Source organism: Anolis sagrei, chromosome 1 (genome assembly GCF_037176765.1).
Source record: "Anolis sagrei isolate rAnoSag1 chromosome 1, rAnoSag1.mat, whole genome shotgun sequence".
Lineage (NCBI taxonomy): Eukaryota > Metazoa > Chordata > Lepidosauria > Squamata > Dactyloidae > Anolis > Anolis sagrei.
Genome location: NC_090021.1, coordinates 75,518,637 through 75,537,754, shown reverse-complemented (window position 1 = coordinate 75,537,754; position 19,118 = coordinate 75,518,637). Strand labels below are relative to the sequence as shown.

Below are 19,118 nucleotides of genomic sequence, written 5' to 3'. Positions count from 1 at the left end.
TCTTCTGCTTGCCACCAACACACACACTCCATAAGGCATGTTCTTGGAACAGATTTTGGAGGTTCTCTTTGAATTCAGAAATACAATTAAAAGAGCCATATGTTGACATGTATTCTGCTAGTGAATTATGATGGCATAAATCCAATGCATGTCATCATGACCCACTTTTTGGTCATTGAGGTCAGTATTCTGTCCTATCATTGCTGTTGCTAACAGTCATCAAGTTGACTTTGACTCATGGCATCCCAATAAATGAGAGACCTCCAAGTCACCTCAGTTTAGGTCATGTCTTCCTTGATTAATTCTACCCATCTGGCATAGGGTTCTTTCTTTTTTCTACTGCTGGGATTGTCTTTTTTAATGAGCTAGGTCTTCTCATGATATCTTCAAGGGAAACAGTTTCAGATTATTAATCTTGGTTTCTAGAAAAAGTTTCATTTGCTCTTGGACCCACTTACTTGAGCTGATTTTCTTCCTATCAGACTTCTTTACTGTCCAGCTTTCATACCCTTACATATAAATTTGAAATATGATGACATGACCATTATACTTTTAGTATTCAATGGTATATGCTAACACTTCATGATGTTGCACAGTTTCTTTATAACTGTATTTACAAGCCCTGATTTCTGATTTCATTACTAAAATCTTCATTATTTTTTTATTAATTACTGAATTTATTTTTATTTATTTCATTTAGAACTTTTGTATCCCATTCTTCTCTACCTCCATGGAAGGACTCAGAATGACTAACAGCAAAATTCAATGCTATACAATAAATAATGTCATAAAACAACACACAATAAATAAGTTCTAAAATACATTCACCGCATTAAAAACAACATTCAACTCAGTCCAAAATGCTATGGCCAAAATAACTCTTAGTCTATATCAAATCATACGTCAATCTGCAAATGCCTGCCTCCAAAGCCAGGATTTTAGCTGAATTAATCTGACGACAATCTTGAATTATTTTAATGTCTTCATTGTCTGCTTTAAATATCTGTAAATTAGCTGTATTCTGGTGGTAGCCTATTGTCCTGAGTACAGATTACACATCAGGACAACTAAATGTTGTGGCACATCTGTTTCTTTTAGGGGTAATCCATTGTTTTTCAAGCCCTTTTATGCAAATACCAAAATCTTCCCAATGCACCATTCCAATGTGGCAGCATTCCCAAGATGCCCATTTCCATGATGGGATAGAGCTAGAGGGCAGCAAAGACATACCCCCTAATTTCCTCTAGCTTGATGCACATCAATAACATCATACTTAGTTATTGCCAAAGAACCCTGGAGATTCCTGGAGACGTCTGTCACATATAGGCTAGATCTACACTGCCATATAACCTTGTTTCAGAATTCAAATTAACTGCTTTGAACTGCACTATATACGTCTACATTGCTATATAATCAACTTCAATGGAGTTGATATGCATTCTGAAACTGGGGTATATGGCAGTGTAGATCCAGCCATGATGTACAGTGTTTTTGTTTTCTTTGGGGGGGGGGGGGTGTGCTGCAAGATATAATTATATGAGTAGGATCTCAGTCATAATTTTAAAATTCATCATCATACTTAACTCCTTGAAATGTAATTCATATGTCCATTTTAATGCTTCATAGTAAATGAATGTTAACATTATCTTTGACTTCATTCATGTTTATTCAGCTGTCTATGTTGGGTATACAACTATACTCCATTGTCAAACACTCCCAACTGAGGTCTTTGCATCTTGAATCTCTCCTATGTGTCAAAAGCCAGATTCTGGGTGGGTCTAATGATATAGATTTTTTTCTATTCAATCATTAATATTTTTGTAAAGCTCACACATTTGTTTCTGTTTATGAATCCTTTTATTTGTAGCTTACTCACTCTTTATAGGTGCCATGCTGTAAAAAGGATTATAGGACTACCTTATTATGAATCTCCCCACTTGCCACAAGTATAATGTAACAAGATAATTCCCCTTATGATCTAACACCAGATATCAATGTATATCACGCAGCTGGACACACCAATATACAGGATCCTATGTGATCTCACACTACTGGACAATAGTGTGGAGGAATCAGGCCCCAGCTGATCTATATTGCGGTAGTGATATGATGTTAGATGTGTGTATTAGTAGAGTGAACACTGCTTCAGTCTTCTATTGGTTTATTGCTGCCACCACCCAAGCTGTTTTAGGAATTTTAAAAACAAAATTCTTATGTAACCTTTTTCCTTCTCTGCCAACACAGCTCTCCCCTTAGCTCCTAAAATGACTTTGGGTAAGGGACCTTTCTGTGGCATTAGGATGTTAATCTGACTGGAAATTCTACTCCAGAATTACCAATGGAATGAGTAACGATAGAGGCTTCTTCAAAGTCAAACAGAGAAAAAATGTATTTATAAAAACAAACAGACAACTGACTTCTTTTTTTGAGAGGCACAAACGCTTGACTTGTTACTATAGCACAATATCTTAATGATTGCTTAAAAAGAGTTTCTTGACTTGGTTACAAACAAAATCCCTCACTCTACTTCAGTGAAATAGCACTGAAGCTGACACTTCCTGTCAGCTAATCAGCCCTCCCTGACATACACACATACTCTCTCAGAAATACCCCAGTCTCAAAACCACTTCTGCTCCCTTCCATTTCCAAATCCCCTCACTCACTTCTCTCTCAGAAGCTGAAACTCTTTTCCCTCCCAAGACTTGGCTCCTCCTCCTCTGCTCTAGCCAATCCCAAGAGATCTCCAACTCCTCCCATCTTCTAACTATCCACTCTCAAGATGGCTGCTTTACTGGCAGACCCTCTCAAAATGGAGGTTTGCCCCACTGTCTTTCCAGGCTTCTAATCTGGCCAATTAGGTAAGAGTCATTACACATGCCTTTTAACATAGCATTCATCAAATTATGCTCTTGATATATTATGCTCTTGATATATTCTTGGTACCATATAAACACTGTAAACAGTTAACCTAAAAGATTTTGCCAGCAATAACATAACATGTCTAAATGAAGTGGGAGATTGTGGGTTTTTATTTTTAACATTTCTCTGCCTTACACAAAGATGAATGCTGCCTAAATACCTTTAGAAATTACTGTGTCTCCTAACATTCCGGGTAAGGTATGCAGAAAGGAATGACTACAAATTCATGCCTTGTCTTCTGTTAGACATAAGGCAGGCTTCTGGCTTTCCACATCACCCAATGGATTGTTTCCCCTTGTCCGAGCACATTGCTACTGACACAGGGCTACTTTCGGTGCGGTTCCATTGGGTTCTGTGCTGGCAGCATGCTAAGAGGGAGCCCTGAGGATACAGGTGCCTACTCGTCTCCTCCTTGAAGAAGCCAGAGACAGCATGGGAGGAAGCCTGGGACAGCCAGGACACATCATGGGATGGCAGTCCATGGCCAACCATGGTAAGGGGACGAAGTTGGGCATTGTCCCTCAATTTCCCCCAATGTCCCCCACTGCCCCTAGGCTTCTGGACCTCCATGTGATGAGGTCCTTAGTCATATTTACTCTAACACGCAATAAAGGATTTCAAGAGTGGATATGCTAACTCGCACCCATCCATCATTATTCTCATTGCCCTTTATGTTTTTAGGGCTCCTGTATGGCTCTATATGTGAGACTCTCCTTATGATGTAGAAGTCAAGAAAAGCAGCTTTTTAATTAAGATATTCTGTGGATTTGCTTTAGAAATTTGTACTGGATGTGAGAGTGCTGAGGAAGAGTGGCTGAGGTGTGGGTGGATACAGCACACTTATCTCTTCTGCTTTTCTTCAGCTCTTTTATGCTACTCAATTATAACATTAAATTTTCACTTTAATTGTCATGCTGCCTTCCTGTGGATTCCTGGGGTTTATGGTTTGGTATGCACCAGAACTCTCTGGTCGAGAATTATAAATACACCATCCTAAACTACTATCCGTAGAATATAAAAGTTTAGAACAACAACAGTTAAAGTGCAATCCTAGTGCTATAAATGTATAGTGCTTTGAGACTTACATGTTATATTAGTGTCTGCATAGACATTTTACTTTGTGGATTTCAAGTGAGAAAGGTTTAAAATGGCCCACCCACTTTTCTAATATTGAACTGTCTTGGATGAAACATGTTAGAAACTGTGACTTTCAATCAGTTGTGGAACTACCTCAGCAAAATTGGTATCATCCTCAGCAAATATGTGAAGACTAAGCACTTTTCCAGCAAGTATTATTTTCATTTTATATCAGAGCAACACAGAAAGGCTTTGTGGTGGCTGAGAAACCACTTCATTCCCCGTGTAAATGTTAAATGTATAAATGTGACATGTCATTCTCTGATTTTGAAAGGCAGTTATTTTCCTGGTAGGTGTATTAAATACTTGACTTCTTCAGCTAATGGAAGTAGAACTCTCCTAAAAAAGTTTAGTGTAAAGCTGCTATGAGTACATCAGGAATGGATACTTGAATTAAATATTTATTCTCCTGTGTGGGTGGAGAGCAATCCAACTGAGCTGAGCCGTAATGAGATTCATTGCGAATTATATATAAAAATGGTAGATATACACATTCAGTTCATAAGCCAAGCCACAATAGTAGCAGTGCAATGAATACCTGCATTTTACTCTTTTCCACAATGTTATTTTTCATTCTGATTAGTGGCTTTAAATAGGTCATTACTTAGTTTCCTATTTTACCTCTAGGAAGATTTTTCCATTAGGGCTATTTTGTAATTGCATTCAAGTAGAATTCAAAAATAACTCAATAAATTTTCTGAAGTGAAAGCGTATTTTGTTCTTTGGAAACAAAGTAGTGCTTGCCGATATAAACAGTCAAAAGTATTTCATCAAGATATTAACAGCTTATGGGTTGGTAGTTAATAACTGGCCTGTTATGTGTGAAATGCCTCTCAACATTTCCTCTGGGTGCTTGAACTAAATAATTCCAAGGGAATAAAAGACATTGTGCTCTTTTGATTTACATTCTTTACACTGCACCGAGTTCAAGGGAATCAGCCATGACTTTCATGGAAAATGAGAAGATGTTGTAAAATGTTTAATATAATAATAATAACAACAATAATAACAATAATAATAATAGCAACAACAACAACAACTTTATTCTTATATCCCACCACCATCTCCCCAAAGGGACCCGGGAAAGCTTACAGGTGGCACAAAGTTCCCAAAAACAAACATAAAAATGAAGCACAATATAAAATAGAATAAAATAAAACACATACACATATAAAAACATCAACTGAAACTTAATACAACTGAGGTCATCAGTATAATAATATAGTCACATTCGGTACTGTATGTTTGCCACTTCTCCAAGAAGGAGACTTTTCCAAGGTCAGGCTTTTACAGGAACACTTTTCTGGTGAGAAGGAACTGTTATCTTTTGGTGGGTCATGTCTATTTATTTACGATTGGGTAAAGGATAGGGACATCCAAACAGACAAGCTAACTGGAATATGTAAATGTTCCCTTTTGAAATGAAAAGTCTATAAATCTCCAAATTCTCAATTGGCCATGCTTTTAGGGGATTCTCAAATCTGTAGTCCAAAATATTTTCCATTGGATTCTGAAACAGCATGATTTCTCTAAACTACATGCAGCATCCTCAAGGCTGCTTCTTCTCAGCCGACAACATGGCTGCATCTTTTAATGGAAATGATGTGAAAATTCAGGTTTCCCTTTCCAAGTTATGACACCACTTTCTATCCATGAAGAGATCTTTAGAACTACAGTCTAAACAATGTTTTTCCTGGAAATATTGGATCCAGCAGTAATTAGCATTTCTGGAGCCCATTCACACTACAGGACTATGGTGCTATGATTCCATTTTAACTGCCACAGTTCTAACCTGTGTTATTCTGGGATTAGCAGTTTAGAGAAAGATATTTGTCAGCTAGAGAGCTCTAGTGCCTCCCCAAACTACAAATTCCAAAATTCTCTGGGATGCTGCAGGATTCCAGCATCATTTCTTTTAATAGCTTTTATTTCTCTTGTACAAAACAATACCACAGCAGATCAATAGCTGCCAAATGGAATAGCTGCTTGAGACTCCAAAACAAAACTTAAATTGGGTGGAAATATATCAGCACTTCTTTTGATGCACTAATTGAGGTTACAACACAGCCTATTGAGTAATGTATTGAACAGTCTGCTTCTTCATGATACTATCCTTTATATAACACGATCTGTGTGCATTTTACTTGCCTATATTGATATTATTGTGTTTGTTTATTTATCCTGATGTATATTGTTAGTATTTTAATTTTTAATTTTTTTGAATACATTTTGTTGTGTGTCTTCATGTTGTTTCTCACTTATGGTGATCCTAAGGTGATCATATTTAGATGTTTGATTTTATAGCATGCATTTTGTCCTTTCCTGTCTTTTGCTTGAACTCTGGTTCACAAATCTGGGGAATTCAGACTATATATTAATTGGCCCTCTCCCTAGAATTAGATTAAAGTATACTTAAAATGTGGGCACACTGATGGACACTTATTGTACCTTGACACACTGTCCACATGGGGGACATGTTGGCAATTTTTTACTTTCCAGTAAGCCATAGACCATATTTGTGTCTTTTGGCTACATTTATTTCTTCTTCCTTTTTGGAAATGTGCCAGGGTTGGCCAGTAGATGGTTTAGGGACTGGCAACAGTCCAGGAATCACCACTCTTAATAGCCTTAATTTATATTTCATGTCAATGTTAACAGTCTATTCCCAAATTCGGTTCTCTTTAGAGGAAGGGAAAAGCCAGAGATAACATTGGAGGCTGTACCTCACCAAAATAAAGATGTTTCAGACTATCTGTATAAGCAGATTTTAAACATAATCACAATCACCCTCTGTTTCCACTTGAAATACAATCTCAGCCAGTTTCTGATATTGTAGACAAACAGAACTCATAATTAAACAGCTATCATTGGTTCAGAACTGGAGGAAATAGGATTATTTATCTGTTATATTGAGATGTTTCAAAGTGTAATAGTAGAAGATTGCTTCACATATCATAGAACTCCATTTTGGTTTTGGTTTTGTGTGTGCGTGCACACTTTAGAACAAATTTGGAATAATTATGATTAACTAAAACAGAGCAGACCTCTAAGGATGCAATCCTGTCACCAAATGTGTTGAGAAATGGAATTCTATATATTTGGCTAATTTGGGTCTAATTCCATTAAAGATAGATTTCCTTCCCAGAAATAGGGGGTTGGTTTGGAATTATCTAGGATTATACACAGAATGACTCTGCAATATTGCTGTTTGTCAGTGCTGGTATACTAAGGACTTCATCCCATGAAAGGGGCGGGGAGGGAATTTATCACATGAGTGAGTACAGTTCCCACCCATTCCCTTTTTATATATATGTAAAAAAATGTGAAATTCAAAATCACAAAAGAAAATGTGAAATTCAAAATCACAAAAGAAAATGCAGGGAAAGTGTAATTTCGAAAGGTCAGAATCATGCGAAAGCAAAGTAGACCTCTCCCAATGAATACTTTTTTTAAAAAAAGTGTGCAAGGCAAGGATCAGGTGGCTGGATTTTGGGAGATTACTGGGTCATCACTGCTTCGCAGGACATCGCCCATAGGAACACCCATTCCCCCATGTCATACTTTCTAAACATTTCATTTCATGAGGGATGCAAGGGGGAACTCTCCCTGTGTTGTGTGATAGACTCAATTTAACTTTGTTTTGCAACTTTTTTTGAAGTGTTTCAAAATGGGATGGGGCGCATGGGATGTCCTAAATATTGTATTTCATTCTATCATCCACAGTACTAGTGATGCATTATTTGGAGGGTGGAGTAACTCATGTTATGCTGTGGTATTTATTTGAAATGAATGTTAAAACACAAGAGGGACCACCAATGACCTATATTTTGAATAAAGGTGTTAATCTGTTGTATGAATTTATCTGTCTATTCGGTATAGCATCACCCACAACATTTTCTTAAACGAAAGGTTTTCCCTGTTTGGAGAACCTACTGTAAAACCTAGCAAATGTAATTACTAAAACAGTCATAATTTTGTTAGAAAATATGAAAGCATGATAATAGGAAACATCCCTGTGGTCATAACAGATTGTTGGGAAGATGAGACAGAATAGAATTGTCAGTAGAAATTGTTCTCATTTTTAAGAGGGACATCAAAGGAAAGAATGCATGAAAAGGACATTTCCTACTTCTCCTCCTCCCTCCTCTTTCTCTTCTTCTGCCTTTTGAGATAATGGCTTCTTGAGGTGATTTAAAAACCTATTATTTTTAAATGATAAAATATAAAATATAATGCACTGCAAACCAAACAAGAGCATAAACTGTAATACAACAGCATAAGTCAGAAAGTGTCTAAAATACAAACAGAAATTCAATTCTTTAAATCCACAATTTTAAAACCATTCAAAAAAGAAGACGGGAGACTGCAACTTCTGTCATCCGTAGCTAGTAAAGCCAGTGGTTCAGGAGTCATAATCCAGTGATATCTGGAATGCCGCACACTTTCTTGGCCTGAAAGGAGCTTAGGATCCAATGTTTCTTACAGTACAATCCCTACAAATCCTGGGACAAACAACAGGAAAAGAAAGGAAACAAAAGCATCCTGCTTGTGTCCATCTCTTAACAGCAGCAGCCCACAATGTATCAGCTTTTATTCAAAGGGTTGACTTGATTTTTGTCACTTTACAGAGGCAGGCAATTAGTTGAAATGTATTCTGAAAGCCAGATTTTTTTTTTTAAAAAAAAAACCCAAATCTGTATTATTTGAAAACTAGAATGGCATCTATGTTAACCAGTTATAACAAAAATGTATTTTATAGTATAAAATGTGTTACATTGATTGATAATACTGAAAATCACCAGGTGACTTATTTCACAGTTAGGAAACTCAGAAAAGGAATACTTAATCACTGCTTGTCACTCAGCTACTTCTTTATTCTTGCTTTTCTTTTCACAAAGAGCATAAAGAATTATCTGGATTTGTATGTTGTAGATTTTGCTTTGCTATTATAGAACCAAAAGCTACTTACTCCATGACTTTAGCAATGAACTTGTTTCAACAATGCTAACAGACTTGAAAGATCTAGGTGCAGTGTTATGAAGTAACATGCTACTTCGGTAACTAGTTCATTTTGCCAAAAGGAGCTGGGACATAATTACCTTTTTTCTTGTTGATAGCTGTGGCTGCATTTCTCTACTTTGCAAAGGAACAGGAAGCCAGCCTACCGCTTATTACTGGGTGGAATGTGTTGAATCAGTCTAACAATGAGGATTGTCTTCAGTTTAAAAAATGCTTTAATTTTTTTCCTCAGATTCTTTAAAGTGCAATAGGGGCCACTTGGAAGAATCAAGAAACATTTATCTTTATTTTTCAGTGGCATAACAGTAACACTAGTTGGAACACAATAATGAGCAGCACAACAGGTGACCTTTCTGGACTGCAGTAGCAGTAAAAAGTAATGATCTATTTGGTGATCAGAGTAATGAGTAAAATAATTACTTCCTTTAAAAAAATGTTCCAAATGCTGGTCTGGAAAGTATTTACTTTGAACGCACATTAATTTGACTTCAGTGAAAAATATTTTGATGTTTAGATATTTTCCTTCTCCTCTTCGCTGTCCAAGGCAGATGGAATTTTATCTTTCTAAATCTGTATCAAAAACAGTTTGGATATTTTGATGCACGTTCTGCCCCCATGCCATCTTAACTACTTGGAAGGTGAACTGGTAGGGAACATATTGGAGACTGTATAGTTGAATCAAAAAAGGATTTATTAACTGATAAGAATTTTATACTTTCTCTCCCCCTGAGTCTCACTACAAAGTATTTATGAGGATAGATAAGATCTTTGAGAGGTGGACACAGTTCTGGCCAAACTGAAGCTCTTGATCTTTATTTCTTCTTATTGTTTTTTTCTTGTATGGTGTTCAACTAAAATGGTCTCAATATTTAACTCTGACTAAACTTGAATACAGCTACAACTGGACATGCTATTTTGTAGACCCTCCAGCCCTTCTCTCTCTCCACCTTCCAGTCATGAAAAAGGCTGACTCTTCCAAAAACCAGAAGTGCCTCTTCCAAAAACCAGAAGTGCCCCCCTCCACCCCAGGGGGGATCCTTAAAGGGGCAGGGCGACAGAGGCTTCAAATGCAAAGAGGCTGTCTAAACTGACCCTTCAGAAACTGTATACTAAATATTAATCCCTCTGACTAAAAAGTTTTTAAGCAACTTTTAACATGGATGAAAGGGGACTCTGGGTGGAGCACAACATATATATGGCAAACATTCAGTGCCGGGACACAAAACCATAAATATATACAAACATTAAAATCATTTATATCCATGTTAAAAGTTGCTTAAAAACCATCTCAGGACACCATTTTGCCTCATTGCACTGCCCCAAAGGCTTAGTCCCACAGCCAGGTCTTCACCATCTTTCTGAAGGACAGGAGAGAGGAGGCTGATCTAACACATTGCCAGGAAGGGAGTTCCATAACGGGGGGCAATCACTGAAAGTCCCTGTCTCTCATCCCCGCCAAACACGCCTGTGATGGTGGCAGGACCAAGAGCAGGGCCTCCCCAAAATACCTTAGTTTCCACAGTGGTTCATAAAGGGAGTTCCACAGCTGAGGGGCCACCATTGAGAAGGCCTTGCCTCTCATCCCCACCAGTCACACCTGCAAAGGCGGAACCAAGAGCAGGGCCTCTCCAGATGATCTTAATCTCTGAGGTGGTTCATAGGAGGAGATACGTTGGAACATTAATTAAGCTGTTTCAATCCATTTTAGAATACCTTGAGTGTTCTTGTTCAGGGAACACTCTAAAATGTTCAATATGTCACCAAACTACAAATCCCAGATTTCCATTAGGTAAAACTAAGATAATTAAAGTAGTATCAAACTTCTTAAGTAGTCAGTGTAGGCACATTATAATTGGTTTCTAATATCTTGTAGAGAATATTTTCCATCCTTACAGCTGGCTCAGAATCCTGGCCAGCAAGCTGTAAGGAAGAAAAAGAGATAAAAAGTCAGCATTATATATGTGTGAAGGTTATATTCAAGAATATTTGCATACATTTTAGATAATTTGCATACATTTTAGATGATGTTTTTAAAACTTCACTGGTAATTTATGACCCATTGTGCCCTGAGTGGACCTTATAACCAGAATGAGAAATTTCCTCTAGAAATGACCATTTCATATCTCAAGTGTGATAATGAGTGTTCATAATACAACTGCAAATTTTACTTTCTTATTTTGATAGTGCCATTAATGCTCGTGGCATTTTAAAGATGCATAAAAGACCAATTCTCTGCCTCCAAGGAGAGTTTCATATTTAATGCATACCCAATAACATTTCATATATATCTGCCAAGTTTATGATCTAAGCAGAATCAAGATGTATGAGGGAGGTGATCAAATACTGGAGGAGGATCAGGGGACAGTAGCAAATGTACAGTAATGATTAATGAATGAGGATGCTGATCACAAAGGTATAGGAACCTTGAAGTTCCCTCTTTAATTTCTTCAGTCATTTAAATCTTCCCCTTTCATCCTTTGTGGCTTCAAACATATCTAAAGAAGATAAGAAGGATCCTGTGTGACATGTCTTAGAAGATGGGACATGGACATTGAAGTAGGTACATGTGAAAAGTTTAAATGAGCAAGCCATCATTAAACTGTAGAAGTTCATTACTGTTGAGTTCTACACATCTTGCACCAGAAATAATCCCATACATCTATATAAATTGTGAGCAGAAGATAGCTGACTGCCCATTAGAGCTCATTGACCAATTTCTGGTGGCTCACATAGCACTTAGAGATGCTATGATTTTGTACTACTATTTACTCTTACCCTCCCTCTAAAAAAATAGGCTATAGAACCCGGTATTTGTTGCTTTCGTCGCATCAATAATATATAACAAGCAAAAATCTGGTCCTGGTCTAGATTATCCATGGACCAGGAATCCCTATGCAAACACTGATGCAGATACAGTGATACCTTGACTTAAGAGTGTGATTTGTTTGGTGACTGAGCTCTTAACTCAAAACACTCTTATCTCACAGCAAATTTTGCCTTTTTTCATGTCAGGAGCGACTTGAAAAACTGCAAGTTGCTTCTGGTGTGAGAGAATTGTCCATCTGCAAGGAAATTGCTCAGGGGGCGCCCTAATGTTTTTCTGATGTTTTACCATTCTTGTAGGAGGCTTATCTCATGTCCCCACATGGGGCGCTGGAGCTGATAGAGGGAGCTCATCTGCGTTCTTCCTGGATTTGAACTTCCGACCTTCAGTTCTGCCAACACAAGAGTTTAATCCATTGCGCCACCAGGGACTCCTTAATTTTGCCATTGAAATGCTATTAATTTTTCCCCACTCACCCCATTTCTTTTATTACATGTTTTAATATAAGAAAATGTACTTTATAAATAACAAATAATGTATAAATGCATATTTACATGGAACAATGAAAAAGAAAGATCAACTTTAAAATGGCAGAAAGTTGTGTGGTAGAAACACAAAGTTGTGGCAAGGAAGCACAAAGCATAAACTTAAGAGGCAGAAACATCAGTTTCTTCATACTGTACTCATTCCAGACCCCTTCCCTTTCTTGATCTCTCTACCCTCTGCATGAAGCCAAACATACCAGCAATAAAAACCACACAAAATCAACTAACCCAAAATTCTTCCGAGTGGACAATAGTGAAGCAGACAGCAATCTCTCAAAGCTGACATTAGCATGAAGCACAAGGCATGGAGGCACAATGCATGGAGGCTGCTTCCTTGAAGCCTTGAAGCCCTGTACTCTGGCGCTACCACTCCCTCTAGCATTTCCTCTGGTGCTAGCTCTTAACTCAGAACACTGTATACCATGCAGCTGTGGACAAGTCTACATAGGGACCACCAAACGCAGCGCCCAAACACGAATCAAGGAACATGAAAGGCACTGCAGATTACTTCAACCAGAGAAGTCAGCCATAGCAGAGCACCTGATGAACCAGCCTGGACACAGCATATTATTTGAGAACACAGAAGTGCTGGACCACTCTCACAACCACCATGTCAGACTACACAGAGAAGCCATTGAAATCCACAAGCATGTGGACAATTTCAACAGAAAGGAAGAGACCATGAAAATGAACAAAATCTGGCTAGCAGTATTAAAAAACTCTAAAATTACAACAGCAAAACAGCAGAGAGGAAACAACCAGGCACATCTTAACACCTCTCAACAAAAGATTTTCCCAGGCTCAGCCAGGCCTTCAAATGCTAATAAAGGTGGTCAGTTGAAACATTCACACCTAGCTCCAGCAGAGAAGAGCTCTTTGCCCCACCCCAGCCATTCCACAGATATATAAACCCATTGGCCTAATTCCAACAGACCCCACTACCTCTGAGATGCTTGCCATAGATGCAGGTGAAACGTCAGGAGAAATGCCTCTAGAACATGGCCCTATAGCCCGAAAAAACCCACAAGAACCTAGTGATTCCAGCCATGAAAGCCTTCGACAATACATCAAAACACTGTACTTATGTCAAAATGAAACCCGGGCCAACACTTTTAAGTTGGAATGCTCTTAAGTAGAGGTTTTTTACTATAATTCAATTATTAAAGTAGAGGTGAGCAATGGCAAATGGGGGAGCTGGTGATGTGAGTCTGTTTCTCTCAAATCCTCCAAGTTGTCCTTTAGGGCCTGTGAAAGTTTATAAATGGTTAAAACTAGAAAAAAGAATCTATGTAAGAAACCAGATCATTCCTTTGGAGAAGGGACACACTGAATGCATGTTCAAACCACATACAATTATCTCTGGATAATGTGAAAATACAGATATAGAAGAAGGAAAAGGTCCATTGTTCATATGCAGGTGCAAAAGTAAGTCTTCTGATCCAGATCAGGTACTGATGCTAGTCAATACTTTTTTTGTAAATTACTAGCATTGCAATAGGTAAATCCACATCAACATGAATACATTACACTAGTTCTAAAAATATATCAAATACCTCATGAGTTTCTTCACAAATTGAGCTAAGGTTGACTTTCATATAGCATGAAAATTTAGTTTTCAGAATAAATGTCAACCAATTTACTTACCAGCTAAAATGATATCCCCCTTGCTGCTTTACAAAGCCTTGGGACATAGACCACTGTGAATTTGTTCAGTCATCTTTCTAAGCTGCCTGGTCCTCATCTCCTCTCCAGAGGAAAACATTCTTATCATAGCAAAAACTGTCTATAGGAAATGAACACATTTTAGATATATTGAAGAGTGCTGGAATTTCACTTCCAATCCCCAGAAAGTGAAACAGGTTTTTGAAGATAAGCCGGGATCCTTGATTTATCAGGATTTACTGAGAGAAATAAGATTTTCTGATAATGAAAGAGAAAAGGGAGGAGAACTACAAACATTTTCTTTGCAGGTGACAGAGGAGCTTTCAGGGTGGATGAAGTTGTACCCTTTCCAACATTGAATCAATGCTGAAGGAAAATGTTCCTGGCTAAAACAATTAGAGCTGTTTCACACATAAATCAAAAGGCAAAGTATACACATTAAATATGTAAGGCATGAATGCAACCAATGTCTTCGCAAATATGTGCAATAACCATGACACACAGAACAGGAAGTAGTGACTGGTGGAAGTGGCACAGAGGCACACATTGTTAGAAGCACTCTTGGTGGCAAGTTCAGACTGTGCAATAATTCTTACAATCCTAACAAACTCTTGAAGGAGTTGGAAAGGACAACTGAACAAGAAAATGCATTAGGAAATATCTCCAGCCACACTTGGTGGCACTGTGAAAACATGGATATAGCCCTTGTTTTCCTAATTTTCTTTGTTGGTATATAACTACACTTCACAACTTAAACATTTGAATCCCACTTTAACACTCATGGCATCCATGTCAGTATCTTAGAGAATACTGGGGCCTATAATTTGGAGAAGGATTTGGAATTCTGCCTGCAGTACCTGGCCAAACGATAAATCTAGGTTTCCATAGGATGGGGCCATGGCAATTAGAATGGGATCACATTGCCATAAATGTGCATTCTGGATAAACTCTAGATCTTAATGCAATAAAAGATTATCACTAGTCCCAGGCATATTTTTCTGTAAACTGTATAGAAATAAATAGATGAAAACAAGTGAAATGTGAAATTCTTAGTAACATTGAATGCATATAATTGATTCCTATCTTTAGACTGTTTTGAGATTGTCAAAAACAGACTTTCTCATTTTTCAGCACTGGGGCTACTGGTGCTATTAGGACCAGGAGTAATATACACAGTGGGATGGTAGCAAATGAACTGGAATAATAAATTCAATTGTACTATTGTACCTCTGTTAGAATGTACACTTATAAATTCAGATAAAAATTGTTTGCACCTCTAAAGTGTTCCAAAAACTACATGAACTCATGGCACTGTAGACTAAAAAGGTAATAGCTGGCATCTTGTTGGGAAATTACATTATTATAAACAGATATATGATGACATAACTTGTATTATTGCACAGAGTTTGTATTCTCAGGAAGGGATGAAAGATGTTGCTATGCCATCAGGATAATTGCAGAAGGTGTAGCCAATTGCTACAATCCCAATGTGAAAAATTACCTACTGAAGTAGAAGGTGTTGCATTACACAATGTGTCCTGATGTACAGCATCCCTTTGTACAATGGGAGCTCCTATTACTTAACAGGACATTGTATGTAGTTCTCTATTATACATTGTTGCAATTTGCTAGCATGGCCGCATATTGACTCAGCAACATAGCTCCATCATCATACATCTACACATTACCGTCTCTGATTCAGGATCTCAGCCAATGTTGGCAATTTGGATTACCATGTATTTTTTTCTGGTATATTTATATGCCATCTTTCATCGACTATGCATATGTTGGGAGTACTTTGTGCTTTTACTGCATGACAAGGGGTTGGACTGGGTGGCCCATGTGGTCTCTTCCAACTCTATGATCCTATGTAACGGGGCCATGCCTGCCAGATCTTAAGAATGTCAGCACGGGCTTGTAGATACAGGGCCCTGCCGTTAAGAAGGCCCAGATCATTACCTCCGATATGGAGCACCGGCCCAACGAAGGCCCCGAACACCCTTCCACTCGACCAATGCAGTGGAAGCGCAACCCAGATGCTGGCCAAAGGATGAGTTCCTGGCGTATCTCTCCGCCCAGTGGACATAATTATGCCCACAAACAAGGATTCTCCATCTATGCACCAGCCTGGCAGTCCCTGCAAAATAAACAACAAACAACAAGCGCCGAGCGAACCTATCGCCTGTAAGCGTCCTATTTCCCCCTGCCCATTGATTTAATGGCCACATCATTATAACCCAAGTGAGCTGCCAAAGATGCCGCCCCTATACAAAAAGAATGAGTGCCAAATTTATGGGCACCTTAACCCCAGCATCTTCGGCGCCCTATCTGTGATGGCCCAAACTGATATTTTGTGAGGGGGTGGAATCCTGAAGGCAAAACAAATATCCCCTCGACTCAACCCTAGCTCGGGGTCCCTGTATCTAGCTAATGCAGCCAGCACACGCAGGGGATCACATCAGACTTAACATTTTTGGAATTATTCCTATACTAGTTGCAGTTAAATTATGGGTTGAGGCCTTTGCCAATTCGACCGAAGGGGCCTAGCGCCGCACACTATTAAGTCTCCGCTGTCGGCGTTGGCCTACTGGTCAAAAGCACAGGGCCTTTTAGACCCCCACGAACGATTTCCGCCTACATAAAATTATTGCAGGAAGGACCCGTCATCGAGGTCCATTGCAGGATAAGGGGGAACCCCTGTCACCCACAATTTTGAAGGGATTGAAGGGAACATGGGCCAAAGAGTGTCGGTCCGAGTATGAGCAGCGGTTATTTCATGGATCTCAAATTAGAGGATAATGTGGGAAACCGGGGACCCAACACAGGAATATGAAAACCCTCTGAAAAAACCTTCCCATAGGTACTTAACTGCCCCCCTATCTGGGTACTGATCCAGCCAAACCTTCAACTGATTTAACTTAATTGGGCTGGGGCCCTTGTGAAACTGTGGCCTGTCCTGAAGGTTTCTTAACGAATTGGGTGTCCCTAGTATTACCTCTCGCGGCTCTCCCCTTGGGGCAATTTCGGGATGGGTGGGTCCCATAACAAATAGAGCACGAGTGCGCGTATCGACAGTCCTTCTGTGAACAGGCTCCCTGAGCCACAAATTCCCAGCATAAAGGCTTTTGGCGCTGGGACTGCAGCTGGGGAGCCCCCTGCCGAGAGGGCTGTCCCGCTGTGTTCTGAATAGTGTGCCCACTGTCCCCCTTCAAGGCAGAGGAAGCCCTAGATGGATTCATAACTTCAATCCAAATTTGGTCATCAATCAAGTCCCAACGCTTATCCGGGTGGCAAGCCGCTTCGGCTCTAAAGCACCTATCATATTCTAGCCAAGCGTTGGGAGGGCCGCTAACATAAGCCTTGTTAATGATATTCTGGTACTGCCACAAGGCCGTAGCCCTTTCCAGGGCAGCATCAGAAAGCAGGTTCGCGTACATTGTGAAACAAGGGAGCCAGTTCTCCCAATTCTGCTCAACCTTGCGTTTCTTAATTTTCTCCTTACTGTCCTCATCTAACTCCTCCTTCTCCTTCTTATCAAGATCCCTAAAGTATAGAGAAAAGATATCAATATATTCATTTCTCAATATCTTTTCCATAGTTTTGGTTGCCAAATGGGAACCTAAACCTGAAAGGCTGACAGTAGGAGTCGCCTGCGGTGGCCATTTTGCTGTGCCCCAAAATTTGCTGGCTTCCCCAGTTCGGGCCGATTCCAAGGTGACAGTAGCCGGTTTGGCCGATTGAGTGTTGGAATCATCCCTATTACCTCCTATACTGGGTTCCAACCCACCAGCAGACTGAATCCCAACTGCAGCTTGTGACTGAACCCCCATCACAGGTTGAGCCCGCCCCTGGTCCCAGGGCCATGTGAGTGAGGTGGAAGTACTAGCTGATGTGAGTGTGGTGGAAGTACCTGCTGGGACAGCCGTCACCAACTGCTCGCGCCCTGCTACATCTGTGGAAGCAGCAGTCGACCCCACCGACTGAGTGGACCCGGCCACGGCACTGGACGTGGAGGCCAATGCCACGGACTGACTGGGTCCGGCCACAGCAGCCGCCATGGATCCGGACGAAGTCTGCCAAGATGGAGATGCTTCGGAGCTGGTGATGGTCTGCACAGCCGAAGACACCAAAGAAGAGCCCTCCACAGGCCCCGGAGCTGCCGGTTGGTCAGGAAGCCGCACGGCCTTTTCAGCCCCCGCGGTCGAAGCCGACTCTAAAATAGAAACCTGGGACAACAAGGATTTAAACAATTGCTTCTTGCTTGCCCGGCGAGTGGGGCGCGGACCCGCCCCGCCAATCCCCACCCCCCTATTCTTTTCAACTTGGTTAACACGCTGCAGAAGGGCCTCTAAATCTTCCATAGACACTCCGTCTTCATCCGACGATGACCCATCCTGACGTAGAGGGCGCTTGTGACCCATCTTCTCTGCTGGACCCTTTCCCTTAGGGCCCCCCTTATTCTTCTTTGACGGCATCCTAAAGAAATGAAGGGGAGTAGAAGACACCAGTGAGAGCAAGCTACACACACCATGCAATGTTGCTCCGATAGCACCCTCCTAACCGTTCCCAACCATAGAATCAAAGAGTCGAATAAACCAACACAGGTCCACCAATACCCCCATATCTATGCATGTAGCTACCTGCCTCCCAGCTTCTATTAGCCACGCTAATGCTAAAGGTGTGTACAAACATCCCTGAATGGCGGGTGGAGAGTGCCCCTAGCACCATAGAATCATAGAATCAAAGAGTTGGAAGAAACCCCATGTGACATCCGCCAACCCCTGCCCCTGGCGTCATAGAATCATAGAATCAAAGAGTTGGAAGAACCCCCTGTGGCATCCGCCAACCCCTGCCCCTGGCGTCATAGAATCATAGAATCAAAGAGTTGGAAGAGACCCCATGCGCCATCACCATCTCCTACCCACTGGGCAATAAAATAAAAGACCTGGAAGAGATACCACGTGCCTATTTCCCAATCTGCTCCATTAGAACACTAGTCTTCAAGTCATGTT

The 19,118-nt window shown here is 40.0% G+C and overlaps 1 protein-coding gene across 1 annotated transcript; it reads right to left on the bottom strand.

The window, feature by feature from the left end:
• Positions 1-13,368: 13,368 nt before the first annotated feature.
• Positions 13,369-18,668, bottom strand: LOC137096578 (uncharacterized). Its single transcript, XM_067466246.1, has 2 exons — positions 18,017-18,668; positions 13,369-16,243 (listed from the first exon to the last, which is right to left on the bottom strand). The coding sequence occupies exons 1-2, from the start codon at positions 18,579-18,581 to the stop codon at positions 16,062-16,064; spliced, it is 747 nt and encodes a 248-aa protein (XP_067322347.1). The 5' UTR covers positions 18,582-18,668; the 3' UTR covers positions 13,369-16,061.
• Between the last annotated feature and the right edge of the window lie 450 nt (positions 18,669-19,118).